The sequence below is a fragment of the Cucumis sativus genome, chromosome 1, assembly GCF_000004075.3.
Source record: "Cucumis sativus cultivar 9930 chromosome 1, Cucumber_9930_V3, whole genome shotgun sequence".
Classification (NCBI taxonomy): domain Eukaryota; kingdom Viridiplantae; phylum Streptophyta; class Magnoliopsida; order Cucurbitales; family Cucurbitaceae; genus Cucumis; species Cucumis sativus.
The window spans coordinates 25,793,468-25,820,274 of NC_026655.2; the positions used below are offsets into that span (position 1 = coordinate 25,793,468).

General features: G+C 32.3%; 4 protein-coding genes across 14 annotated transcripts; 1 reads left to right on the plus strand and 3 right to left on the minus strand.

Annotated features, from left to right (window-relative positions):
* Nucleotides 1-1,244: 1,244 nt before the first annotated feature.
* Nucleotides 1,245-2,314, minus strand: LOC105436331 (pathogen-associated molecular patterns-induced protein A70). Its single transcript, XM_011661682.2, has one exon. The coding sequence runs from the start codon at nucleotides 2,230-2,232 to the stop codon at nucleotides 1,543-1,545; it is 690 nt and encodes a 229-aa protein (XP_011659984.1). The 5' UTR covers nucleotides 2,233-2,314; the 3' UTR covers nucleotides 1,245-1,542.
* Nucleotides 2,315-7,073: 4,759 nt separating this feature from the next.
* On the plus strand, nucleotides 7,074-13,122 carry LOC101207253 (CRM-domain containing factor CFM3, chloroplastic/mitochondrial). Of its 6 annotated transcripts, none has more exons than XR_004217463.1 (9): nucleotides 7,074-8,159; nucleotides 8,514-8,997; nucleotides 9,081-9,211; nucleotides 9,792-10,142; nucleotides 10,250-10,406; nucleotides 10,500-10,792; nucleotides 10,880-10,939; nucleotides 11,044-11,287; nucleotides 12,638-13,122. XR_004217463.1 is itself a non-coding variant. In XM_031887336.1 (8 exons), exons 1-8 carry the CDS (start codon nucleotides 7,128-7,130, stop codon nucleotides 11,080-11,082), a joined length of 2,547 nt encoding a protein of 848 aa, XP_031743196.1. In that variant the 5' UTR covers nucleotides 7,074-7,127; the 3' UTR covers nucleotides 11,083-11,517. The 6 variants fall into 6 exon arrangements, 1 of the variants encoding a protein (XP_031743196.1); XR_004217460.1 differs by having other exon boundaries at nucleotides 12,733-13,122; XR_004217462.1 differs by lacking the exon at nucleotides 12,638-13,122 and adding an exon at nucleotides 11,804-12,168.
* LOC101222957 lies at nucleotides 12,460-15,759 on the minus strand. Its single transcript, XM_011661683.2, has 7 exons — nucleotides 15,688-15,759; nucleotides 15,293-15,426; nucleotides 15,060-15,142; nucleotides 14,529-14,650; nucleotides 13,905-14,069; nucleotides 13,499-13,595; nucleotides 12,460-12,988 (listed from the first exon to the last, which is right to left on the minus strand). The coding sequence occupies exons 1-7, from the start codon at nucleotides 15,719-15,721 to the stop codon at nucleotides 12,679-12,681; spliced, it is 945 nt and encodes a 314-aa protein (XP_011659985.1). The 5' UTR covers nucleotides 15,722-15,759; the 3' UTR covers nucleotides 12,460-12,678.
* A 1,041-nt stretch (nucleotides 15,760-16,800) lies between these two features.
* LOC101223189 (hypothetical protein) lies at nucleotides 16,801-24,853 on the minus strand. Of its 6 annotated transcripts, none has more exons than XM_011661689.2 (8): nucleotides 24,744-24,853; nucleotides 24,545-24,614; nucleotides 23,453-23,571; nucleotides 23,097-23,179; nucleotides 19,988-20,109; nucleotides 18,530-18,694; nucleotides 17,809-17,893; nucleotides 16,801-17,339 (listed from the first exon to the last, which is right to left on the minus strand). In XM_011661689.2, the coding sequence occupies exons 2-8, from the start codon at nucleotides 24,570-24,572 to the stop codon at nucleotides 17,153-17,155; spliced, it is 789 nt and encodes a 262-aa protein (XP_011659991.1). In that variant the 5' UTR covers nucleotides 24,573-24,614; nucleotides 24,744-24,853; the 3' UTR covers nucleotides 16,801-17,152. The 6 variants fall into 6 exon arrangements, with proteins under 6 accessions (XP_011659991.1, XP_031736126.1, XP_011659990.1 ...); XM_031880266.1 differs by having other exon boundaries at nucleotides 17,809-17,902; nucleotides 24,744-24,852; XM_011661688.2 differs by having other exon boundaries at nucleotides 17,809-17,902; nucleotides 24,748-24,846.
* Between the last annotated feature and the right edge of the window lie 1,954 nt (nucleotides 24,854-26,807).

Consider the following 26,807-nt stretch of genomic DNA (forward strand, 5'->3'; position numbering starts at 1 on the left):
TTTCATTTTCAATTAGGTGTTAGGCTTAGCTTAGCCTCTAGAGAGGTTAACAAAATTTAATTCCATGATATAGTTTTTTTTTTTTTTAATTTTAAAAAATGGTAGCAACTAGAAGTCCAATTTTGGAAAATGCAAGATATTTTCTCTGACATTTATTCATAAATTTATTGGAAAAATGAAAAGTAAAAGAAAAGACTTGACATAAAAATTACTTTAGAGCCAATTCTTGGGACATGAAGTGGGATGTCAACATAACATGGTGACTATGTCAAGTCCTAGTCATTTCCCAAACATGCAAAAGAAAAACTTGTATTAAATTTAAATCAAATTTCACGTTCTACCCAACTGACAAAATTTGATTAACACTGTGTATAATCAAAATCGACTAATATTACATGCATGCATGTAATATTAGTTTTGTTGTAGTGTAGACTTCATAGAAAACGAGTTATATAAATGATATACATCTACCATTGTAATGCTTTGTCTATAAGTAGGGTACAATATGATTAGAACAATGATATATTATCATTTGAAATCTATTTACAATAACATAACATGATTTATTTTGATTATAGTATTTATGAATGCAACTTTTTATTTGACCTAAAATATCTTGCAACGTTAAGATGGTTGTCCTAGTTAAATATCGATTGAGAACATGTTTAGTATAATGTTTGATTTACTTTATTTAATTTGATTTATACTAAAAAGTAACTTATGCTAAATTGGTTGGTACAAATATAGTAATGCTTGAACAAAAGTGAATTATACTTTTACACTAATTGGATGCTCAACTTTATGGTTCAAAAAAGGGATCTAAAACCAATTTAATTATTTCAATAACAACTTTCCACCACAACTTGCCTTAAAAGATTGTATGGACATACTCTATACTACCAAAATTTATTCCCAAATAAGTGAATTAAAAATAGAAAAAATCAACAAAATATTCATACCATTTTAATTTCAACAAATATTAAATTTAGTTTTGATTTATTTTTTAAAAAACAAATTGTTATTTATAATAATTTTCCTAATTTTCAAGGTACATCTTGAAAATATAATCATGCATAGTTTTTCAGTCGGAATATTATTGCTATTAATTTAGGTAAATTTTAATTTTGATGAACTTTATAAAAAAAACAAATTAAAAATATTTTAATATAAATTTAACTTTATTAATAGTTTAAATTTTCTAATTAGAACTAAAAACACATAAAGCCATCAAGAGATTAGTTGAATTAGGACAAGTTCTACGTAGCTAATTCCTTCACAATTCAAAGATTTTGAATAGGAAGATGACTTTTTTTAAGAAAAACAAAAGAAGATGGTCTAAAGACTCATCATTGAAGAACAAAGAAAGGAAACTCCTCACCAAATTTCTTTCCGCCATTAATGGCGGTGCGGCAGATATGTTCCCAAGGACAAAAGAAAAAAACAAAGCTACAAAACCAAACCACCACACAAATCCAAAGTTAAAAAACACAAATTGATTCTATCAAATTCAGAACAGTGGAAGACGAAGTAAGAAAGACCTTATCATTTTTTCCCTGTAACCATGTTTCTGTAACGCAACAGAGATTCCAACCTCTGCAACTGCAGCTGCTGTTTGAACTTGTTTATGAAATCATCAGCTCTCGAATCCACCTCCTCCTCCCCTCCTTCCTTCGTTTCTGCCTCCTCCGCTTTCACCGTCGCCGGACGCCGCCGTTCGATTTCATTCACTACTTCCTCCGTTTCACTCTGCCCCGCCGTGGACGACACCCACGGCAGCTTCTCGCTCAACGATTTCTGTAATCGCCGCCGTAAGCTCGTTGCCCGAGGGAGAGTTACGGTTTCAGATTTACTCCGGGTGACGGAATGGTTCTGGTGGGTTTCCTCCGGACTCTGCACTATAGTCTCTGCCGCTGACTGGGGAGCTTCCGGTTGGCGGATTGAATCGGATCGGATGAGGGTGATGGATTTGAGACGATCCAACATGGAGGGAGTTCGAGGCGGAGGCGGAGCCGGGTGCGGGTTGGGATAGTAGTTGGAGTCGTGGAGGGTGAAGTTGAAAGACTTGACTCTTTCTAGGAAAGAGGGAGGGCGTGAGAGGGGGGAGGCGGTGTGGAGATGGTGGGGGGATTTATGGGCAGTGAAGCGGGAAGTGATGGCGATGGTGGCGATGACAAGGTTGATGAAGATGAAGAGGGAAGCGGGAGTGATCCATGTGGTGAGGGAAGTCAACATGCCGAAGTCGGGACGGTGGAACAGAGAGTTTAAAGAAAGGAGTAGGAGGAGAATGGGAGAGGATGGATGTTATATATGAATGAGAATGGGAGAAATGAAAGATTGGAATTAGAAAATAAATCAAAATAAAAGTTTTAAAATATTTTAAAAGATTAAAAATAGAAAAATCAATTGTTGGTAGAACAAAACCACTCAAATACAAAATTATTAAGTTTAATTTTTTTATATATATAAAATATACGTAGTCACTTGAGCCAATCCATCCCCTTCACGAGTCATTTTCGAAAGTCCAAGCCTCATCTAAGCTGTGTGAGTCGATTGTTTCTCTTAGCCGAGCTACCTAAATTTATGCTATTTTTTTTAGCTATTTGGTGGTTTGGGGTGAGTATTTGATTGAGTTTTGGTATGTCCATTAAATATCAATTTTTTTTATCTAACTAAATTAATTTTGGTTAATGTTTGAGCATTTTTTCTTAAAGATGAATTGTTTTTCTTGAACGTTTGATTTACTAGTTTTGAAGTGGTCATCGATGCAATATCCAAAGGTTGAATTGGTTTCAACCCGTGTTGTTGTTGTTGGTAAGAATTTGAAAAGATTAGACATATTTTATTAAGTTATTAAATTGGTTCCTTTTATGCATAATGTGACTGTTATGGATGACTGTTATAGATGACTAGTATGTTATGATGATAAATACGTTATGATTAATATTCATGTTATGTTGTAATATGCTACATGCTATGAACTATGGCGTTCTGTGAACTTTGTTCATTAGGGTCGTACCTATGTAGGTGTTCCTCGTGATCACCACCTTTTTTATGATTGTGTGATTCGACAGGACCACCCATCTGTCATGGTATGTTTATAAATGGTCCGATAGGGTCACTTACAACCGATTCTCTTAGGTGTTCCTTCAAGTTCGTTGAAGACCAGTTTCTCTTAAGTATTCCTTCAGGTTCATCGAAGACCATATGTGTTTCTATAAGATCACTAGATAGCGTTTGTTCGAGAGCATGCTAGTTTTGGGTACTTCCTTACGAAACTCTAATAAAAATTAACAAACACTTAGCGGGACTAGTAGTGAGTCCCTTACTGATTTTTTATGTTTAATTTTTTAGACAAAGGTAGAGATGTAAAGGAAAGTTGATAAATGACAAAAAGTGACGGTGACTTGCCATATGGAATATCTTATGTTGCTTCTGCCTTCCATGTTTTTAGTATTGATTTAAAAGTTATCGAACTTATGAATTACTTTCATGTTTTTTTAAAATCAGTTAGATAGAGGGCGAACTATGACTGAACTTTCTAGTATTTATTTATATATTTCCAAATTATGAATTATAACTAGTATTTTATCGAATGTCCCCGAAGGGATGAATTATAACTTAGTATAAGGAGTTGAGATTGTTACGTGTTTTATCTTTTTTTTCTTTTTATTTATAAATTGTTGGTAAAAAATGTATCAATCTTTTAAATTTAAATCTTATAAAAAAGAATTTAAATAATTTTTGTATTTAAATTCTTTTTTACCAACAATTTAAATTAAAATAAAATAACTTGTTTTAAAGTTATTTGCATATTTTAAACAACACTTAACATTTTAATTTTATAAGTGAACTAATTTTTATATTATTAAAATTAATATTTAATTATTAAAAAATTAATTTCATAATAGTGTACATGCCACTACATTTTCTAAATTGCAAAAATAACATATTTAGAAGCCGATAACCTTTTAATAATCAATATCACTAATTATATGTAATATTTGTCAATTATCATATTCACAATATAAAAAAAAAAGTGTTATGAACCGTTTTTTAAATGTTTTTGTCATCTTATGCATTTTTTCTATATTAAATTCAAACAAAATTTTTATTCATAAAATTATGATAGCATTTTTCATGGACAACCAAATACGGTCGTACTTGATTTCCATATTATCTTTTATTTTCAATCATCTATAAAATCTATTAAACCAAATTACTCATTAAAAGTTATTTGATATTTTATTATCATTATTTTTTCTTGTTAAAAGATTGAGTAATTGTTTTGTTTATGGAAAAGGAAAATATGTAAAATGTAAAAGCAAAAAGCCGTCCACTTTTAATTAAGTGAAAGTATTATGGTGATAGTAATTATATGCTTCCCCTTTTTTAAAAATGAAAAAGGTGTTCTTTTAAGCCTACAAATAAAAATATTCAAAACTTTTATAAAGGTAAAATTTAAACTCTCAAAGTTGTAAAAATTAAATCCATTCTACCCAATATCATTGAAAAGAAAAAAAATTTAGGTGCATTCTCGATGCATCCATCTAGGTGCCACCCAAGCTCAGTTTAATCCATCTAGGTGCCATCCATCCATCCATCTCGATGCATCCATAACTATTTTACAAAAATAAAAATAAAATGTATAAATCTTAGTCTCAGTTTTGATGGATATGCATTTGGTCCCTAAGTTCTAAAAAAATAAATCTTGAGTCTTTCATTTATCAAAACATACTCATTTGATGAGTTTTGAAAAGATATATTTTTAGTCTAAATAGGTTTAAAATGTCTCTAAAATAATTTTGTAATTTTATTTTAAATAATAATTTGACATCTAAAACTAGAATAATATTTCTAAAATTCATATTCTTCCTAAAACTATTTAAAAAAATTCATGGACTAAAAAAGCTACGTTTTGGAGACTTGAGATAATTGAGTGACTAAACATATGTATTTATCAAAACTTGGGACTAAAAAGGTAATTGAAAGTTGCTTTCAAAATAAAATTAAAAGTTACTTTTAATTTTAGAGTGACTGTTAACTTTATTTGTGTCATGGAGAGATGAGGAGCACAAAAGCACCTAATCATTGTTCATATTATTATCAAATATGAGGTTATGTCGAGAAAGAAGATAATAAAACATAGATGTCGCTATTAAGAAAGTCGATTTGAAATAAATATTAATATAAACTTTTAAAAAATGATTTTTGAGTATAACAACCCCCAAGGATAAACTTTGGTGGTTTCATCCACAAGCACCACCAATTTTAGTGATTATATCTTTGACGACTAACTCTAACGGCCACACCGGTGATCAACTTCAATAACCACATGCACCAAAGCTAGCTATAATGACACCTCTAATTTCTAATATAGCCAAGCACCATTATCCCATCACGGATAATCAAATTCATGGACCATTACCAATTACAATCATCTTTGCCTATAAACCTCGTAGACAAACCCCAACAATGATGGTCATCTCTGTCGACCAACTTTAGCGACCAAATTTGTCAACAGATTGCCTTGATGACTTCTAACGACTAATTTTGATAACTAGATAGATCAATCAAATAGAAAAGCTCACTCAATGAAAGTGTTTTGAAATTATTAGTTCACAGCATTCTATAGTAATTCTTTACGGTAACTTGGCATAAATAAAAACACTTTTAGGATATAGCAACCAAACACACTTTTATATAAAAATACTTTAGCCAAATAATTAATTTTAAAAAACTTTAAATAGTTTTTTATTAAAAGTGTTTAATTTTTTTTTTTATATAATCAATCCAAATAGTTATCTATTTTAATTATAAAAATTCAAAAATTTTGGTGTTTGTTTTTATTAACTCTCACAAATTAACATTTTTCTTTGGCATATTTTAAATTCATAATTAAAATTGATATGTGATATAAAACGTATGTTTGAATGGAATGTTTTAGGCTCGATTTGTAATATCAGACTCATTTTATTCTCATAAATTTCAAACTAACTCTCTTTCCATTATTTTCACACTTTAGTTTTCATTTTATCATTGATTCTTCACGCGTTGCAACACTTTAAGTAGTTTTGATTATATTTCAACATAAAAAAAATCTCTATTGTTTTCTTTTTCCTCATACATTGTCCAAATAATACATGTCTTATAAGTCGACTACATATCCTTGAATTTATAAAGAACCATTTTTGCGATCTAAATTTTGTATAGTTTGTTTTTTATTATTTCATAAGGAACGACTAATATATATATTTTAAAGTTTCAAACGTCAATCAATCGAAAATTAAAGCAATTAAAATATATCATACTTTTTATCGTCGGAATTAAGATTTAACTTATAATTTAACCTATCGTCCTATATTTTTTTAAAAAATAAGTAGTAGATTAAGTGTTATTATTTTAGTTTATATGTCAGGTTGATTTATTTGATATAAAATTTAAATTTAACTTAAACACAAAGTTGAAACTTTTAATTTGCACCATTACTTTGATGCTAATGTGACATAATGACCAACTAGTTTAGTGAAAAAAAGAAGTTTAAAATAATGAAATAACGTAGATTCCAATTGTGTGCCTTGTCAACCTTTTTTGTTTGCATGTTCTTATTATTTTATGTACTAATCCCACATTCCTCCTCATGCATTTATCATATTTCAATAACCATCCCTACTTATATTTTATTTTATTTTCTCAACAAATGTTATAATTTTAATTCTTAATATTAATTTAGTCAAATTGTTATAATAAATGAAATTTTAGTTTTCTTTTTCAATCTAATCTCTATATTTTAATTTTGACTTTACACTCTGCTATGTTAATATCTAAGTTTATCTTTTAAGGTAAAGGGAAGTAAAGAGATTTGAACCATTAATCTCGTAATATTAATACATATATATTACAACTAAGCTAAGTAGGCTCTGGTTAAAAGTTGGCATTAACTTCGTAAAATGAATTATGACTATACAAAACTATATTAATAAAATGAAATGAAGTGAACAATTTTAATTTGTGTAAAGAAAATCGACATTTTTATAACTAAGAAGAAAAAGGAAAGGAAATATATTTTTCAATCGATAATTTTGGCAGAGTGTAACAAAATCAGCTCCAGTTTTAGCTTCTGTCTCCCCATGGCGCTCTCGCCATTTTCATCCAATCCTTCTTTTTCTTCTTCTTCTTCTTCTTCTTTTCTTCATTCTTCATCGTTATCTTTCCACTTTATTCTTCGCCATTCTCAAATCCCATCTTCAATCATTTTCACACCTCAACGATTCAAAATTCACTGTTCTAACAACACAATTCAAGTTGAAACCCAACCCCCTCGTCGTATCCGAGTTGATTTTGAAGTAAAGAAGAAGCGGAAACCCAGGCCTAGCTTCCTCGAACAAATTCGCCACAAGTGGTCCACAAAACCCATTTCCTCAACACATACCTTCCCCTGGCAGCAGCAAGAACAAGATAGACACCATAAACAGGATGAGGGAGAGGGGGAGGAAGAGGAAGAGGAAGAGGAAGAACAGGTTGCCAATCAAACTTCTGTTTCAATTCCCGAGTCAACAACTGATGTAACTCAAGCGGTTCCTATAACTCGCTCAATCTCAGCCCCTTGGGCTCACGGGAGCCAATCGAGGAACACCCAGTTTGATTTCAAACCTAAAACGCCAAACGGTGAAGTGATCAATGAGATATCCAAGATCTCTACTGATGATACTAGTAATCGAAACGCAAGTACCATCAGTATTGATGAAATTTCAGATGATTCTTCGGAAGACGAGGCAGAAATTGATACTGTAGTTCTACCAGTTACTGAAAAACGTTCAACATTAAGTAAAAAAATTGTACATTCGGTCAGTTCGGATAATGATGACAATGGTCGAGTTGATTTGCCATGGAAGAGAGAGCCGCGAAGGGATTCTGAAGTTGACGCAGGTCAGAGAAGAAGTAAAACATTATTGGCTGAGCAAATGCTTCCTGAGCATGAACTGCGGAGGCTCAGGAACATTTCTTTGAGAATGGTGGAGAGAATCGAAGTGGGGGTTAAAGGTATAACTCAAGAACTGTTGGATTCTATACATGAGAAGTGGAAAGTAGATGAAGTTGTCAAGTTGAAATTTGAAGGGCCTCTTACTGTCAACATGAAGAGAGCACACGAGAAATTAGAGGTCAGATTTTGTATCCTGTTTTCTAAAAGTCAAATAAATTTCGTTTTAATGCTATAGCTTATGGATTCTTGCTGTTAGTTCAGAATGTTGGTAACTATTTGGTTTTTGGAAAATTATGCAGATTTTCTCTTAATTCCTTACAATGGTTTTTTTCTAGAGTAAAAGAGTTGAATTCTTACCCAAATTTCAAAACTTTTTTTTAAAACTTAGCTATATTGGTTGATAACAAAAGAATAAATTTAGAGGCGAAAGAGGTGGTTATGGGCGTAACTTTTAAAAACTAAAAACTAGGTGGTTACCAAATTACTTAATTACGTGGGTGCCTCACATTGGAATGTCTTTCTTTTGTATCAGAATAGAACTGGCGGATTGGTCATATGGAGGTCAGGTAGTTTGATAGTATTGTATAGGGGAATGACATACCACCTCCCTTGTGTTCAATCTTATGCAAAGCAAAATCAAGCTAAAAGTAATACATTGGATGTTCCAAATAATGTAGAATCTGATGATATTACACGCAATGAGAAGTTACATACAACAGTTGGAACTATGAGTACAATTGTTTCAGGTGCTTCGAAGCATACCAAGACGTTATCTAAAAAGGAACTAATGGAGTTGAGTGATCTGAACCATTTGTTAGATGAGATAGGTCCGCGTTTTAAAGATTGGTCAGGGTGCGAGCCAGTGCCTGTTGATGCAGACCTACTTCCTGGTATAGTTCCGGGATACAAACCTCCGACTAGAATTCTGCCTTATGGGGTAAGGCATTGTCTCAGGAACAAGGAGGTGACGATATTTCGCAGGCTTGCAAGAAAAATGCCTCCACATTTTGCTTTAGGTACATTCATATTATTGTATGCGAGTGCACACGTTTTACAGGTAATAATGTTCTTGTTAAAATCTTTTATTTGATTATCACAGGAAGGAATCGGCAATTACAAGGTTTGGCCAATGCTATGGTGAAGCTTTGGGAAAAATGTGCAATTGCAAAGATTGCTATAAAACGAGGTGTAGAAAATACAAGAAATGAGAGGATGGCAGAAGAACTCAGGGTGAGGCATATAATTGATGCTTGTTGAATTTTAAACCTTGTGAAGACTAAATAAGAATATCATGTTGAGAGAAAACAAGTGTACGTGCAAATGTTTGTAGCCTTTTTTTCCCCCTTTCTTTCTTTCTCTTCTTCTTTTTGAAAATTTTGGAATGTTTATGCACATGAGTTATTGTTAAATCTTGTAAACTTTAGGTGCGCTGGCCATTTTATAATCAGTAAGGTTTTCTTTGATGAACTGCAGTCATCTTAGTAAATGGATATATAGTTGTCAAAGATGCATCATTTACATTTGCCCTCTCATTTTATGTTCTGGAGAAGTCAAAACGTTTTTTTGTGCAAACTTTGGGGAAGCTTGATATCATTTTCGCCTCTTGCTCTAAGAGCTTTTATTTTGTTCATGACTTTCTAGTTATACTAACACTCATCTGATTAATTTTAAAACTTGCTTCTAAACATGTCTATGAACTTAGGAATTAAAAAGTTTCAATAGCTGTATTTTGCCTCAGTCTATAATCATCATGTGGACTGTTATTTATTTATTATTCTTTTTCATTAAAGTTTACTATTCATATATGCAGATATTGACAGGAGGAACACTACTCTCTAGAAACAAGGAATACATTGTTTTCTATAGGGGCAATGATTACCTACCACCAACTATCACAGAAGCATTGAAAGAAAGGCGAAAGCTAGCAGATCGTCAGCAAGATGTTGAAGAGCAGGTACGACAGGTGGCTTCTGCTGCAATTGAGTCGAAAGTGAAAGCTTCAAATGCTCCGCTGGTTGCTGGAACACTTACAGAAACCATTGCAGCAACTTCTCGCTGGGGAAGCCAACCAAGTGGTCATGATATTGAAAATATGAGAGAAGATTCAGCTTTAGCAAAACTTGATTCTTTAATTGAATACCTTAAGAAGAAACTAGCTCTTGTAAGTAACATAATTCACTAAATGAAATTTAAAAGTTAAAGGATTGTGATATACTATAATTTCTGTCTTGCAATGTATCTTTAACTGTGAATCAATGGTGCTTACAGGCAAAATGCAAGGTCAAAAACGCAGAGAAGATAATAGCAAAATTGCAGGAGAAGAAAGAACCATCAGATCTTCCCACTGATTTGGAAACCATAACAGATGAGGAAAGACTTCTATTCCGTAAGATCGGTCTCAGTATGAAACCATATCTACTCTTAGGTAAAAGAAAAAAAGAAAATCTATCCTTATTCATAATATCATCTTTTCCTTTTGGAAAGAATTTCCAACGTGACTGATTAATCATTCTTTTAGGTAGGAGAGGTGTTTATGATGGCACCGTTGAGAACATGCACTTGCATTGGAAGTTCAGAGAGTTAGTAAAGATAATTGTAAGAGGAAAAACTCTCCAACAAGTCAAACACGTTGCAATCTCTCTGGAAGCAGAGAGCAACGGAGTGGTGATTTCTTTGGATAAAACTACTAAAGGTTACGAAGTTATTGTTTATCGTGGGAAGAATTATACCCGTCCTGATGCAATGAGGCCTAAAAACATGTTGACAAGAAGACAGGCGTTGGCTCGATCAATTGAGCTACAAAGACGTGAGGTAACCTTTATGATTTAATACTGAACTTGCATGTTCTCGAGGACTATCTACACTGTTGCCTTATATGTACTACCTTTTCTTTGCTAGGCACTAAAGCACCATATTTTGGATTTGGAGGAAAAGATTGAGCTGCTCAAGGCTGAACTGGTATGACAGCGACTTCTTTAACTTTAGTAATGTTGTGAGCTACCTAGACTGAAAGCGCACCATGCTCTCTTGCTCTCTTTAATTCGCGTTACTTCTGAATTCAGGAAGAAAGGAAAAGTGGGAAATGGCCCTTGAAAGGTTGACGCTTCTTATCTGGTAGAAATTATGAAGTGTTGTCATGTGTCCAGATTTCAAGATGACTTTGGATCTCTTTGGCAGCAATGCCAATTGTAGATTGATTTGAAATCCAGCAACTAGCCATTAAGAGAAAGGTGACTTATGGTTTGCAGCAGTGAAGTGCAAATTTCCTTTCATTTGGGAGCAAACCAACAACATTTCAAGACAAAGGTACAAATACATCCTAACATTATTAGTAGATCCAGATGTTGTTAAGATCATCTTTAATATCACAGGAGATAAACATGTGCGGCTGCTGCTATATCAATAGCATCTTTTTTTCCCCTTGCCTCATGTCTAGCTCCTGCCATATAGATAGAAATAGCCATTCGGCTCTTGATGATGTGGGAAAATAAATTTAAATCAATATTAAGTTCTATTTGTCGATTTGATTAGAATCATCTTATGTGCAAATTGAAATAACTAGTCTGATTCACTCAACCCTTGGGCTATCATTATAAGAAAGGTAAAAACAAACCATAGAAGAAACTTCCATTTGTTATAAGTACATATATAGTAATAGCCTTGAACAAAAAATGGAAGACGGAATTCGGTTTATTTTTACACTCATGCCTATGATGGGTATTTTGTATGACCCTTAGTTATAGGAATAGTAGAATTATTAGTAGAAAATTAATATGGTTATTAGTTGGGGGTATGTTAGTAAATATTTAGTATGTTGATTAGGTCTTTTTACTATAAATAGAAGGAGAGGGGTTGGGCAAGGGTATGAAGAATTTTGTACTGTTGGACGACATGAATCTTACCCGAGAATGCTTCCTAAAAGACTAGGAGAATCGAGCGGCCAAGCAAGAGGGAAGGAAGAAAAGAGGATACTCCGGCAAAGACAATAAAAAAAATCCCCGAGAAGGGGAAGGTAAGAATATTCAAAATTTAAAAATAGCAAAATTTAGTGAAACGAGAAAGGGAATGAGAAGGAGAATACCAGTGCGGAGGAAGAACAACCGAGTGGTAAACAGTGGGAAAATCGAGAATGTTGTAATTTCTTCTTGTTATTGCAATATATATTTATATTTTCGTGTTCTTTGGTGTGTTCTAGAGTTTCCTTGTTAGGTGGTATCCTAACATATTATTAAATAACATAGAGTTTCCTCTCAAAATCAATTGGCAATAAAATGAGTAATTTATCTATCTTATTAAGACTGTGAATTCCACTAATTTTTCCAATATGAGATTTTCAACATGTTTTCTCAAGGTGGTGCCTCTTTGGGTTCACCATTCTCGGATTGGATCTTTTTCTTAAATTTTTTTTATTGGACCAAATATCTACTTGTTTATGAGCTTTGATACCATACTAACATAGGGTTCCATCTCAACGGCAATTGACAATGAAAAGAGTATCTCATCTATCTTGTTAAGATTATGGGGTTCTTTGATACCCCTCTATAGAGCTTAGAAATGGACCCCAAGAACAAAAACCACATACTAAAAAGGTGAAGAACAGTTGCTTGTTGAAATATGGTTCACACTGAAGTAAAGGTCATTTTATTTATTTCATAGATCATAAACCAGCAGCCTCATTGAGCCAAAGCATGTAGAAATCAACCTTCTTGTGGAAAGTCTTGAATATGATTTATCACTTCACTTGTCTGCAGAGGTTGGGAGACTGATGAGCTTTTATAAGTCAATGGCATAGCGTAGTTTACCTTATCTGTCTCTTTGTCCTGCTGAAGGGATGTCTTGATGAAGTCCAAAACTACTGTGGCCAAGTCTACTTGATGTAATTCTGCTGTATAGTTGTGATCTGCTCCTTCTAAAATGTATAATTTGTGATTAGAGATGATCTTATCGAACTCTTTCGCATCGTCAACAGGGATTATTCCATCTTCAGTTCCATGTACAGTCAACACTCTGTACACATTAATATTCATTCATTCATCAGTGAAGTAATTTTTCTCCTAAAATATGAGAACCAATACATTTCTGTATGAGAGAATTGAGATGGTTTGATTTGCAAGGGGAAAACAAATATGGATTTTGATGAACTTTGATTATAATACCACATGTATTTGCTATGTCTCCATGGTTGAGTTTATAGTCAAGTAATGGTCATAAAGTTAGGATTTACTCACACAACATAATAAATATCTAGAAAATTGATTTTTAGTTGAAATAAAGTCATTGGGTAGGAGCAAAAGGCAACAAAGAATTTAGTTCATTTTGGGTAAATTAAAAGTCTAGGCTTTTAACTTAGTTTTTGTGTCACTAGTATCAGTCAATATGTAAATTGTAGGTTTTAGGATTGTATTAGAAATCTTAAATCTAAAAAATACTTTAGACATAAAATTGAAACTTAGAAAGAGTTATCACAAACTTTGAAAAGAGTTGAACTAAAAAATATATATATTAAAAAGGAAATGCCTGCATTCTTGGTTGATGTGGAGACAAACTTGGTGCATGTTGGTATTTAGACGCTCCATCAAACTCTCCCGTGTCACCCTATAATAATTCATTGTACCTAAAAAAACACGCACAACTTCTAAATTTATAAGTGATATAATCGTTTAAATTATAAAAACTACTCTTAAAAGTTCTATTTCTATTCTTTAAAGTTTGAAGTTTATTTTAAAACAATCACGGTTAGCTTTTGTTAAAAGATTTATAGGAATCCAATGTTTGTCTACATATGTGAACAAATCTAAACACACACATAGAACAAATATGATTTTTGCAGTCCGATTAAAACTTTTTTAGTGTTAGAAAGGTAGAATTGAAACATAATAAAAGTAAGAGAGGATTTGAGTTATTAACAAAACAACAGAATTACCTGTTGGATCTTTGATATCAACAAATCCTTGCTTTTCCATAGCTTCCTCATAGTTTTCACCTAAACTTTTTTCTATGCCTTTTGTCATATCAAAACGTCCACTAACATTGATGACAATATCCACATCCTTATATTTAGAAGCATACACTAGAACAACATCACCTCCTAAAAATTACAAGTAATAATATATATTAAACTAAAGACAAAAAAACATGTGGTTTTAGTGAAAAGTCGAGGTTAAAAGCGCAATCTTTAGACCTAAGGACTACAAGGAAATAAAACTCAAATATCAAGGACATAATTGTAACACTTTTGAAATCTAGAAACTAAATTGAAATCAAACTCAAAATGTGTAACATCTTGAAATTTAAGTACTAAATGAAAACCTTGTACCCAAAAGGAAACTGAAAAGGTATTTTTCTTTAAACAACAATGTCGCCCTCACAGAAAAGGTACAAAAAAGGTATTTTACGGCTACTTAATATTTATAAACAAAGAATGAGTTTTGGAAGAATTGGAACTAAAACAAAATGTTGATATATAATTAAATTTGCCTTCAACTACCACCTTAAGTTTTTGGTTTTTGGGTGAATTGATTAGTTTAATAAAGGGCAAATGGAAGACCTTTGCTATGGCCAATGATTGTGCAAACTGGACGAGTTGCTCCATTGAAATATTGTACAATAGCATGTAGATCATCAGCCTCACTCTCGTAATTACCTAGTTGAAACGAACCGTCACTTTCCCTAATGATTTAACATGAGTGAGAACCGAACAACTGTTAGGTGCAAACAAAGTTCTGATTATTAAATAAGTAATAACACAAGTCAAAATTAGAGTATAAACAAAGTGTTCTACTTTGATGATTAGGTAAATAATCTCACAAGTGAGAACTATGCACCAAACTGTTCGGTGAAAACAAAGTACTACATTGACTAGAGAATGGGAGAAATCTATAGTATCTAAGTGAGGCCAATATCTAAAATTTAGTAGCATGACACATTCTTAGTAGTTCCAAATAGAAAAGTTACGATGGTTTATGCTCAAAATAGTAATATTATCATACTATTATAGACGGCATAATACTCGAATATATTTTCTTTAAAACTTTCAAAGACAAAAGCTCAAGTAAAAGCTATAACAAAAAAGTCATACCCATTGCCAGAAAAGTCAAAACGAAAGGAACTGATTCCTTCTCTATCAAAAGATGTAGCAAGGTTCAACACAACTTCATCATCCTAAAAGCGACAACAATAGACGATTAACGTTGTTCTCTAATTAAGGTTGTGTTTGAGAGTGCTATATCTAAAACAACTGTGTTCGAATACAAAATGAATAATATATATAGAAAATCACGTTTGACATGAAATATACACAAATAGTCGAACCTTCGATGACATGTATCCATGACATATGATGACAATTCGAAGAGATCCAGCTTCATGTAGTATTCCCACAAGCTTTCCACCACTCTTTTCATTCACAATCACTTTCTTTTCTTGGGGCACCATGGCTTGTTTCTCTATGCAAAATTTTCAAAATTCAACTACAGAAATTGAAAGTTAAAACTACCTATTTCATGCGAACAAAATATCAAAGAGAAACTTGGAATCTAATAAAAAAAAACTGTTAAAAGGGAAAATGATAGGAGTACATGTTTAAAGTGATATAAAAATTCAAGCTACAGTCATTACAAGCAAAACCCAAAATTTGAAAAAGAAGATAAAAATGATTTATTTGAAATGACTTTTCAAGTGATTGTAATTTTATGGTATTTCTATACCTGAAGAAGCCTGTGAAGACATAGCCATTTCCATTTTGTTGAAGGACAAAAAGTTTATAATGTGAAATGGAAAGAATGTTATTGTTTTTATACTCTTTTATCAATTGATTCTCCCCTTGCCTTTTTGTGAAATGGACAATTTTGGATACACTTGGATTTCACAAAGGAAAAAAAAATGGGCAATTTGATTAGGGGCATTTAATAATTTGAAGAATAGGACTAAAAGAAATAATACCACATGCACAATTAAGAAATTGGAAGGTGGATTAATATCTAATAGTAATAATCGATAATAATATATCACTTTTTATCACTAATAAATAATGATATTGTGTTATATTTGAAAATAACTATATGTGTTTGTGTAAGTTACAACTTAATATTTAGTTTATAATTAGTTATAGTTTTGATGTGTCTGTGTTAGTTAGAACTTAATATTTAGTTTATAATTAGTATTTAGTCATTGTGAATCATTAGTGAAAAACTATTTCAAAGAGTTATATAAAGCTATATGAAATATTATCAAAGATTTGTATTCTAATTTTTTTTTTTGTTAATAATGTTTTTTATAGTACATTTATTATTAAGTCTACCATTGATATTTATTATTTAAGTCTACAATAGAATAAAGTATACTATAGAATTTCCTATTTATAATTGTTTGTAGGTTAGATTTCCTATTTTTAACACACTATATTAATGAAATAAGGTAAAAGTAGTAAATGATATTTGATTTCATTTTACATTTGATAATTGATTAAATTTAGAAATTTAAACAAAAATGTTGAGATGGCGGAGTTGGTCTAAGGCGTCCGAGAGATTACATAAATAGATTTAATTTACGATGTTTTCGAAATTTAGACGATTCCTATAATTTGATAAAAACCTCTAAATACTCTAATTTTCTTTAAACTTAACGAGAACTTAAACAGGTCGAATCTAAAACTTTGCTATAACTTTAGCTGTTTAAAATGATATTTATATAACAATTAAAGTTGGGATTTTGTGTAAACATATAAGCATGGGAGGGTAGGCTAACTTTAGTTTCAAATTCGTTTTGGGCTAATAAATTAAGAATTCAAAGACTTAAATTCGAATAAAAAACACAAATCATGCAAAGAACAATTCCACTTTACTAAAAAGAGCATTTTATTCCCAAATTGAAATTTAGATACACAGAAATTGCCATTCAAAGTAAAATGGAATGTGAAATAATACATTTTAATAATAAAAGGCTACAGATCAACCTTCAAGAATACTTCCATGCAATACCCTTTTTCTACAAAAGCTTTCTCTAAAGTGTAATGTCTTCAAATCCACTATTCCATATGGCCAATAAAACTCAGCCCCTCAAAAGAAAAAAAAAAACATTAATTTTGGCCAATCAAAAACCAAATTTGGAATTAATTCATAGACATACCTAATAAAAGATCCATCAGAAATCTGTATGTTGCAGCATGATCAATCAATGAGGAAGAAGGCTTGTTTTGATGAGATTCAACACAATTGAGGCTAACTCTGTTTGATGTGAGGTGTAACAATGATTAGCACCTTCTACTGTATGTAATTTATGGTTCGGTATGATTTTATCGAACTCGAACGCGTCTTCGATAGGGATTATTTCATCAGCAGTTCCATGGATTGTGAACACCCTATCAAATATCATTATTCATTAGTTGAGAATTTTCTCATCAATTAACCAGATAGTTTGGAAAAGAGAGAAAAAAGGTCAACAGATTCAATAGAGTCGATGTATTTGCCTCATCTCAATCTCATCTCAACAAGATATGCAAATGCCCAAGTTTATGAGTGGTACAAGAATGTATTAAATAAGAAGGAACCCAAAGATATAAAAGTATGATTAAGAACGACTCAAAAGAGTTGAAAGTTAATATATATACTAACAAGATGCACCTTCTTTAGTGGCTTATTCATAGGAACTCCAAGGTATAATCAACAAATTCAATTGAAAGATTTGCCTCATCGCAACAAGATATGCAAACTTTCTAGTAACATTTTGAATTCAAGAGACCAAATGAAAATTAGATCCAAAACCTAGGGATCAAAATGGTATTTTCCTGGAGGGAAGGAGGTGTCGAGAATATCATTTGACTCTCTTACCTGCATTCTTTGTCAATAAGAAGACAAGCTTCATGCATATCAGTGTTTAGGCGATCCTTCAAGCTCTCCCATGTCACTTGGTATTCTACATTTCCTTGAAAACACATAAATTTTTAACCGATTGATTTAAACATGCAAGAAAGTGTTTTATAGATATGGGCTAAGAAGCATGATCACTTTAGTGTTTACCGTGTATGTGTCGGGGATACTTACATACTTGTTAGTGTAATAAATATGTTAGAATCAATCAAAATAGAACCAATATTTGTTGGACATATATCAAACGCTTATTACATATATTAAACAGATACCTATATGACAACAATAATAAATTTTGATAGTGAAATACATCATGCTAACTTTTTAAGCATACAATGTATGAATTCATTCTTCAAATTTCTCAAGTTTTAAAACAATAAATATCTTTTGGAAAAGGAAATTATTTCAAATAGAAAATCTTTACAAATATTGCAAAATTTTAGAATCTATTAATGTCTATCATTAATAGATTATAAAATTTTGCTATATTTGTAAATATTTTGCCTCATTTTGCTATATTTGAAAACAACTCTCTTAAAAATAAATGCTTCAATAAGCATGTTCAGGATATGGATATGTGTAACAAAAAATTTATTAGTATTTAAGTTGAAATGCAGAAAATATATGCCTGGAGAATAATTCTAACCCAGTAAGATTTAGAAATAACTGCAATATAAATTACCTTTCTTATTCTTGACATCAATGTATCCTTCCTTTTCAATTCTTTCCATAAAATCGTCCCCTAAGCGTTCTTTTATACCTTTTTTCAGATCATAACGTCCCGAAACATTGATAACGAAATCGATATCATGATACTTGGAAGCATATAAAAGCACCACATCACCCCCTGCATTTAATTAATTCACAATTAAAGCATTTATTTGAAAGAAATTGCTTACACTGTCATGTTAGTTACAAATATGGTATAATAGCTGATTTGGGTATTCCACACTCTGTTGTCATCAAAGCATATATGGATTTTTGATTTAAAATAGGAATTGCACTCAATACCAATGCAACTTCCTTTCAATATCAAACTCGTTTGGTGAAGTTTATGATATAAAAATAAAGGTCAAAATCTAAGTAAAAAAAGAAGTTCAAACCAATAAACAAAATGAATTCTAACAAAAGAAATTAAGAACATATTACTTTTAACATTAATATTTCTAGAATGGATCCTTTTTTATGAGCACCAATAGAAAATATAATAAGAATAATAAAATGCTAAATGCTAACTCTTATAGCACTTTAAATTGCTTTCTTAAGTATTTTTTAGAACTTCAAAAGCACTTGTGTATGTAATAGCCAAACGTCATGAAAAAATTAAAAAGTTTAGAAGTTATCTAATTAATTAAAAGCAGTTATTTCATAAGTCCAAAAGTTATGCCAAATTTCAATAAAAAATCTTAAACAAAAAGTTTACAACCCGAATATATTGAAAGTTTGAGGTACTAGGATCCTCCTAATCTTAAGTTACACTCAAGCCCTAATTCAAACTCCAAAATAGTGCCTATCTTCCCTATTCTCCTTATCTCTATTCATAACCAACTCCCCTATCTAGTTATTAATATACCCTTTATATCCACCTAACACCCTAATACCATCCCTGTTAGAAACATGATAGCGAACAATCGACCAAATCTAATCAGGGTCCCCTTCCACCCCTCTGAATATCCTACTCTCTCACAAGACCTATAAGATCGAGCACACCCAGTAAGCCATAAAAAGGAACCCTTCTCTTCACAAGGAGGATTGAGGAGGAACTGCCTGATCATAGAGATTGTCAAACAATACTGACCCACGGGCTGCTACTTTGTTTGCAACGTGAGCATCCTCTAATGATATGGAAATTTAAAAACCAAATAAAGCATCTTCCTAGTACTCTGGCAATGCCTTCATGGCCTTTCCCTCTATTATTTTCGGAGGTTCTGGATTCAAATTATTATAAAAACACATTCCACCAGATACATGCAAGACAGACCCATCATTCAATTCCTAGAATACAAAAAAAAAAGGTGTAATCTTCTTCTCAAGGAAATTGAGGGCGGATGCTTTTCAACAGTATACAGTAGATATGATTTCGAATTTAAATATTACCTACAGCTTATTTGGCGCTGAGCAGATAGAAGGAACTACCAACCTTTGCTATGCCCAAGAATTGCACTTATGACACGCCCTGCTGCACGCCAATGTTGGATTATGGCATGCAAGTCATCAGCCTCTCCATGATAGTTACCATATTTAAATGAACCTTCGCTTTCCCTATAAGACAATATTCACAAGTAAAAATGTAATAATACAAGGGCATACAAAAACCAAGCTCACAAATGAGAGTAATCCCTCTAAAAGAATGGACTCCGGCTACACAAAATAGAACTTATAGAATAGTTACAAAAGAAGACAAAAGAGAAACATGGTATCTAACAAGGAACCAAACCTTAAAACAGTCTCTCTAGCCACTAAACAACCATAAAAAAGGCCCTTTTTCTCTTGAAAGGGTGAATGAAGGACGAAGTCCATGATCATATCTGAGGGAGATGATGGTGATCAATGAAAATAATTTCATGCGGTCTCAACTCTTGGAAAAGTTGGGCCTTGGTTAACCGTTTGATTCAAACACATAACCCTGATTTAGTTCTTTTGCAGGAAACCAAATTATATAACATTGACTCTTTTATGATTAAGTCCATTTGGAGCTCTTCTTTTATTGGTTGAACAGGTCTTTGATGCAATTGATTCTTCGGGAGGCATTTTGATCCTTTGCCGGGCTCCTGAGGTTATTTGGGGAAAATTCACCGTTTCCATCCATATTACTTTGGCTGATGGTTTCTCTTTATGGATATCGGTGGTTTATGGGCCTTCTGTTCATGGTTTTCATGAGGACTCTTGGAAAGAACTATATGATTTGGCTAATATTGGGCGTGACTCATGGATCATTGGTGGAGAATTCAATGTTACTAGATGTACCTGGGAAAAATCTCATGATCACACTATCTCTTGCAGTATATGCTCAATTTCAACAAATGGATTAATGATTGTCGATTATGATATCCCTTTATGCAAATGGCTCATATACTTGGTCTAATGGAGGAAATCCACAATACTCCTCCTTGCTTGACTGCTTCTTTATTACAGATTCTGTTATTTACAAGCACAGCTCCTCCAAAACTCAACGTCTCGACCGTATTACTTCGCACCATTATCCTTTTGGCTCTTATATCTGGAAATTTTGATTGGGGTCCTTGTCCTTTCCATTTTGAAAATTCGTGGCTCCAAGTCAAGGACTTTAAACAGTTGGTAAATTCGTGGTAGTCCAATACTCAAATTGCTGGTCACTCGGACCAGACTTAAGATGAAGCTGAAGCAACTTAAGTTTTTTCTTCGTTCTTGGGCTAAAACACTGCAGCTGCTTGCCTCTCAAATTACATCTCTGCATTATGATCTTCACCTCCTGGATAACTTAATGGATCTCGGTTAGCTTTCGAATGACCAAATACCATCAAAATCTAATGCCCAGTGGAGACAACTCATTGTGGCCAAATACTATTACTCTAACTGTGTTTGACCTTTATCTATTCGGGGTTCATCAAAATATCCTTAGAAGTTCATTTTTCAGACTACGGATTTGGTGGCCAGCCACACTCAGCATCATCTTGGTAACGGTACATCAATCCCTTTTTGGAAGCCTCCCTGGCTTAATTATGGTATTCTCTCAAGTGTTTTCCCTCGCCTCTTTCGTTTGGCTCATTTTCTGGATATCAAGGTGGCTGATGTTTGGGTCAAGGATGCTGCTGCTTGGGATTTGCATCTTCCCCGTAATTTCACAGATTCTAAAATTGTTGCATAGATGGCTTTATCACAGCATTTACAATCTGTTTTTATTCTTGAGATTTCTGACTCTTGGATTTGGAACATCGACCTTCTTCCTCTTTCTCGGTCAAATCTCTTATGGATGATTTGGCGAGAAATGATATTAGCCATGCTTTGGATGTCTATTCAACTGTTTGGTTGGATAGTTATCCCAAGAAAATTTTCTTGTGAGAGCTTAATCATAGTGCTATCAATACTGCTGACCGTCTTCAATGTCATATGCCATACATGGTTCTCTCTTTCTTCGTATTATATAAGTCACACTCATTTTGAAACTGCTGCCCACCTTTTTATTCATTGTACCTTCACTTCCTGTTTTTGGCGATATATTCTTGATGCTTTTGGTTGGTCGGTGGTTCTTTTCCAGAATTTGTTTGATAACCTATCTTCTTTGTTGGTGGCCACCCTTTTATTGGTTCGAAGAAAATCATTTGGTTGGCAATCATTCGGGCTTTCTTTTGTGAGAGCAGAACAAGTGTCTTTTTCATAACGATTCAACTTGTTTTGACCGTTTCCGGGATTTGGTTATTTCTACTGGCTATTGCTTTGTATTGGTGTAAAAATAAACACCCTTTTAAGCTTTTAAGTCTTTCTTAACTTGTCTCTCATTGGCATCTTTTCTTGTAATCACCTATGGGTACCTGGGCCTTGACCCCTACTTCATTCAATCAATGAGATGTTTCATTTTCAAAAAAAAAAAAAAGAAAAAAGAAAAAATCACTAGTAACACTTGCCAAATATGCGAGAACCCAAACGTCTTAAAGAAATAATCCACACAATTCTCGCAAACTCCAGCTATGCAAAATAACACCTAGAGAATAAATCCAAATCTTTCTCTGCCTTTCGACAAAGAACACAATAGACCAACAAGGGTAACTTCCACCCAAGCCGACCCATCAAGTTATTGACCATGTGAAACTTCTCAGGTAAAAAACTTCACTTTCCTCGGGATTTTAATCCTCTAGAGCACTGAAAAGAACGACTCACAATAAAGTTCTTTTAAGTACCTTACCAAAAGTTATAAGTGCTAAGCTCCTTTCCTTATAGTTATACCATTGTCCTACACCATTTTATTTAGGCGGTCAAGAAGCATTCAAAATGATAAAATTATTGCAGGAAAAATTGTGGAAAACTGACAATAAGTATTTTCTTGAGGAGAAACTGAGCTTTTAAGGTAGGACATGAAAAAGGGGCCCAACGAAATGAGTTCATGCATATACTAGCTAAGCAAGAAAGGACTCCAATCCAAAAGAACAAGACTTAACTGATAATTACAAAAATCCTCAGCAACAAGGAGGCAATAAATTAAATCTAATGCCATTATAAACAATACGTGGGAAGAACAGGGAAATATTACATTAAAAGTACACCTGGCTTACCCATTTCCAGAAAAGTCAAAACGAAAGGCACTGATTCCTTCATTTTCTAATGTCTTAGCAAGGTTTACACTTATATCATTTTCCTGACAATAGAAACCATAAGGTGAAGCGACGTAAGAAAGTTGGATCACCGAGCTGTAATCACCAAAGTCAATAGTTTGATGGTAGAAAATTTTGCAAATGACTTACATTAGAAACTACATTATTTTCATAAAAGCAGAGTCTTACAAATCTACCTATGAATATAAGAACTTCAAAGAATTCAAATTTTAAATGGAAGGGAGAAAACAAATTGAATAACATGGTTCCAAAATTAGCTGAACTTAGAAAACTATATTCTGAGTCCTTAGGCTGACCTTGTTCGAACGAAATCCATGGCACAAAATAACAACTTCTGCTGATCCTGTATCATGAAGTATGCCCACAAGTTTTTCACCGTTTTTGTTGGATACTATAATTTTCTGATCCTGAGCCACTGAGAAGTCCAATTTCTATGTTAGTATTAATATTACATATGCATATAGTTAGAAGCTATGGGTCAACATTCTTGTATTGTTAAAATTGCTTAAGCCTGGTTTTCATTATTAGTTAGTTGTCAATACATTTAACGTGCCATCTGATAAAGGTAGCTCACAAACACCAAAGTGCTGCATTAACTCTTTGATCAAAACAAGTCTAGAACTATAGTTCGCTAGGTTTATGCTCTATTGGTTAGTCATATCTAAGAAGCACGAGCATTTTAGTTTGGTTAGTGTGCCCTTATCTGACGGTGTCAAATACTTGGCCACTTTGACATTTGTTAACACGTATTGAACACTTGTTAGTGTAAAAGACACGCTAGACACTAGTTGTACAAAATCAAAAAAGACTTAACATTTATTAGACATATATCAAACACTTGTTACATATACTAAATAAACACGTGTATGAAAAAAATAATAAAATTCGATAGCAAAATACGTCAACCTAATTTTTTAACCATACCATATAAATGAATAACTCATCAACTTTAAATTTTTGTTTTTGTTAAAAAATGTAATCATGCTCAAAACATGTTCAAATATAGCACTCACAATGCAAAATAATTCACAAATATAGAAAATTTAGAGTTAACTCTCAAAATCTATACAGGTAACAGAAGTCTAGCATCGATAGTTTTTTTTGCTATATTTGCAAATTAAAACTTGATTGTTAGTTTTAAAAGTGCTACTTATTGCAACTATCTTAAAAATAATATATATTTAAAAAATGTATATATGCTTTTTACTTAGGTTATGATCATCCAAAGCTTAAATTCATCATTTCATCGCCGTCTCCTCCATGTCAATAATAAAATGAAGATGAATTCTAAACAGACATGAATGCAATAAAGAAGCAAATCGACGGGGTTTAAAAATGCAATGGAGCCTTTGCTACTATATCATCGAAAAGTAGGAGTGTTTCCTAACCGGGAGTTTGTGCCTCGGAGTGGGCCATCTTTAGGGTTCTTGCGAAGCTTCGACAGCCTATGAATCGAAGCTGCGAGAAAGGAGATGTGATTAGAGGAGAAAATTTACGGAGTCGTGAAATTTTCGCCGGAGGAAAATTACAGATCAGTGTTTCCATTTCTAGACTTGGGATTTGAGGATGAAAGCGAAAGTGACTCACTTGCCTTTGCCGTGGGAGCTTCTCTTCTTTGGTTTTTCCAATGACAATGGCCACACAATTGGAGACAAAAACAGAGGGAAAAAGAACTTCGACTTTTTACACATAAACATATATATATATAAGTCTTCCATTATAAAAAACTGTGGGAAAAATTAGTTTTTATTTTATTCTAAAGTTTCAAAATGTTACCATTTCTTTCTATACGAACAAATAAAAATTGAGGATGTTTAGCAAACTCTCGAGCTATAGACTTACTTTTGTGATTAGTCTAAAGAAAATCAAGAAAGGACATATAACCAATCAGATCGACTAATAGTATTAGAATGCCTAAGTTGGTGTTACGAACCAAGTTTTATTGTTAAATTCATAAACAAGGAGAACTACCGTAAATAACAAATTTATTAAAATATTTACAAAAATTCTGACTTTATCAAACATTGATGAATTTGTTGGTATCACTTGTAAAATCAATTTGAAACTTTGTTATATTTCATAAGTTGTTTATTAAAGTTACATGGTTTTGTTTAGAAATATTTTTCGACTGAGTTAGTGTATATTTTAAATTTATTTAAAATTATCATATATTTTAAAATTACATTCTCTCTTTAAAATTAAAATTTTTTTCAGAGTAAAATATTTTACCACATGGCAAACTTTAATTGGAATACCATCTTAATTAGGTACACTTGGGAAATTTTATATAGGGGCACCAGACACTATATAATAAACACACTAAAAAATGTTTAAAAAAATATCTTCGTTTTACTGATACTCCAATAACATTCACTATATATGTAGCAATAAAGAAAAACCGACAATTTTCACATTATTTTTTTTGTAATATAAATATGTGAATTTAAAATTAAAGAATAATACATTTTTCATGGAATATTGTTGAGTGGAAGTTTGGATCACTCATTTTGTTGCTTTTTTTTTTTTTTTTTGTTAAATAACAAAGACTAGGAAATAAGTTAGGGTTATATCTTATATGAGTTTTTTTTTCTCTTTTTAAAAAGTTATCTTCCTTTTAGAAAATAAAATTATCTTCTTTTGAAAAATAGTTGAAATTTAGGAAGAATTCTAATATCTTTCTTTTAGAAAATCATTAAAATTTAGGAAGAAATTTGATATTTAGGGAAAGAAATTTATTGATGTTTTGAAAAGAAATTTATCGATATTTTGAATAAAATCTAACAATTTAGGAAGAAATTTGATATTTGAAGAAAAAAAATATTGATTTTTGGAATAAAAACTATTTCGTAAAAATAATTGTAGCAAATGAGTTGAACTCACAACCAAGAGGTAGAATTTAGGCAAAATGAAGCTAAATTTAATATATATTGTAATTTAACACTTCAAAATTAATATTGAAATACAAAAACCGATAATGTGAGGGGGACACGTGCCATTGGCCCCTTGATAAATCCGCCCTTGAATATGTTATGACTGTTACGACTGATACGTTATGATTGATATAGTTTTAACTCTCAAACACATACTATTTATAACCAAAACTAAATTATCTACACTCCAAACACAAACGATTGTAATCCAACTATAGTATCCATCCCAAATGCCCTCTAAAGAGTGTATGATTGTAAGATACATAGATAACATATACAGCCACTTATTTCTCAAGTACACTATGCATAGGCATCTAATATTTATAATAGTAAGTATTATTATGATTAGCTTTTTATGCTGATCAATATTTCAAGGGAAGTGACAAGAAATGAATCACACATCCAGAGTTTGTGATTAAATTGCATGCAATAAAAGTTGCTTTAGAGGAGATAGAGGATTATCATCATGATCTCATTAGATATTAATTTATGGATGGTACAAGTGGATAAGGAGGTTGTGGAATGACAATTTGGGGGTCGTTAACGACGTCCAATTAAGGGAAAATGTGATGTGGTGGAGGAAGCAGACTAACCATTTGAGAGCCGCCAACATTCAAATCAAGATGATGATGTGGTGGAGGGGGTGGAATGACCATTTGAGGCACCACCGACATCAGATTGTGAAAATTTGTATGGTGGAGGTGGTGGAATGATCATTTGA

What these genes read in the sequence shown, in the direction of transcription:
- LOC101207253 (XM_031887336.1), top strand. Translation starts at nt 7,128, where the DNA reads ATGGCGCTCTCGCCATTTTCATCCAATCCTTCTTTTTCTTCTTCTTCT. An exon ending in GAGCACACGAGAAATTAGAG is followed by an intron (nt 8,160 to 8,513) that starts GTCAGATTTTGT and finishes CTTTTGTATCAG; the next exon opens with AATAGAACTGGCGGATTGGT. An exon ending in GAAACCATATCTACTCTTAG is followed by an intron (nt 10,407 to 10,499) that starts GTAAAAGAAAAA and finishes TCATTCTTTTAG; the next exon opens with GTAGGAGAGGTGTTTATGAT.
- LOC101222957 (XM_011661683.2), bottom strand. Translation starts at nt 15,721, where the DNA reads ATGGAAATGGCTATGTCTTCACAGGCTTCTTCAG. An exon ending in GTCTTCACAGGCTTCTTCAG is followed by an intron (nt 15,427 to 15,687) that starts GTATAGAAATAC and finishes AATTTTGCATAG; the next exon opens with AGAAACAAGCCATGGTGCCC. An exon ending in TGATATCAAAGATCCAACAG is followed by an intron (nt 13,596 to 13,904) that starts GTAATTCTGTTG and finishes GTGTTTTTTTAG; the next exon opens with GTACAATGAATTATTATAGG.
- LOC101223189 (XM_011661686.2), bottom strand. Translation starts at nt 24,701, where the DNA reads ATGGAAACACTGATCTGTAATTTTCCTCCGGCGAAAATTTCACGACTC. An exon ending in TTTGACTTTTCTGGAAATGG is followed by an intron (nt 20,110 to 23,096) that starts GTAAGCCAGGTG and finishes ATTGTCTTATAG; the next exon opens with GGAAAGCGAAGGTTCATTTA. An exon ending in AATTCTTGGGCATAGCAAAG is followed by an intron (nt 18,695 to 19,987) that starts GTTGGTAGTTCC and finishes AATTAAATGCAG; the next exon opens with GGGGTGATGTGGTGCTTTTA.
- LOC105436331 (XM_011661682.2), bottom strand. Translation starts at nt 2,232, where the DNA reads ATGTTGACTTCCCTCACCACATGGATCACTCCCGCTTCCCTCTTCATC.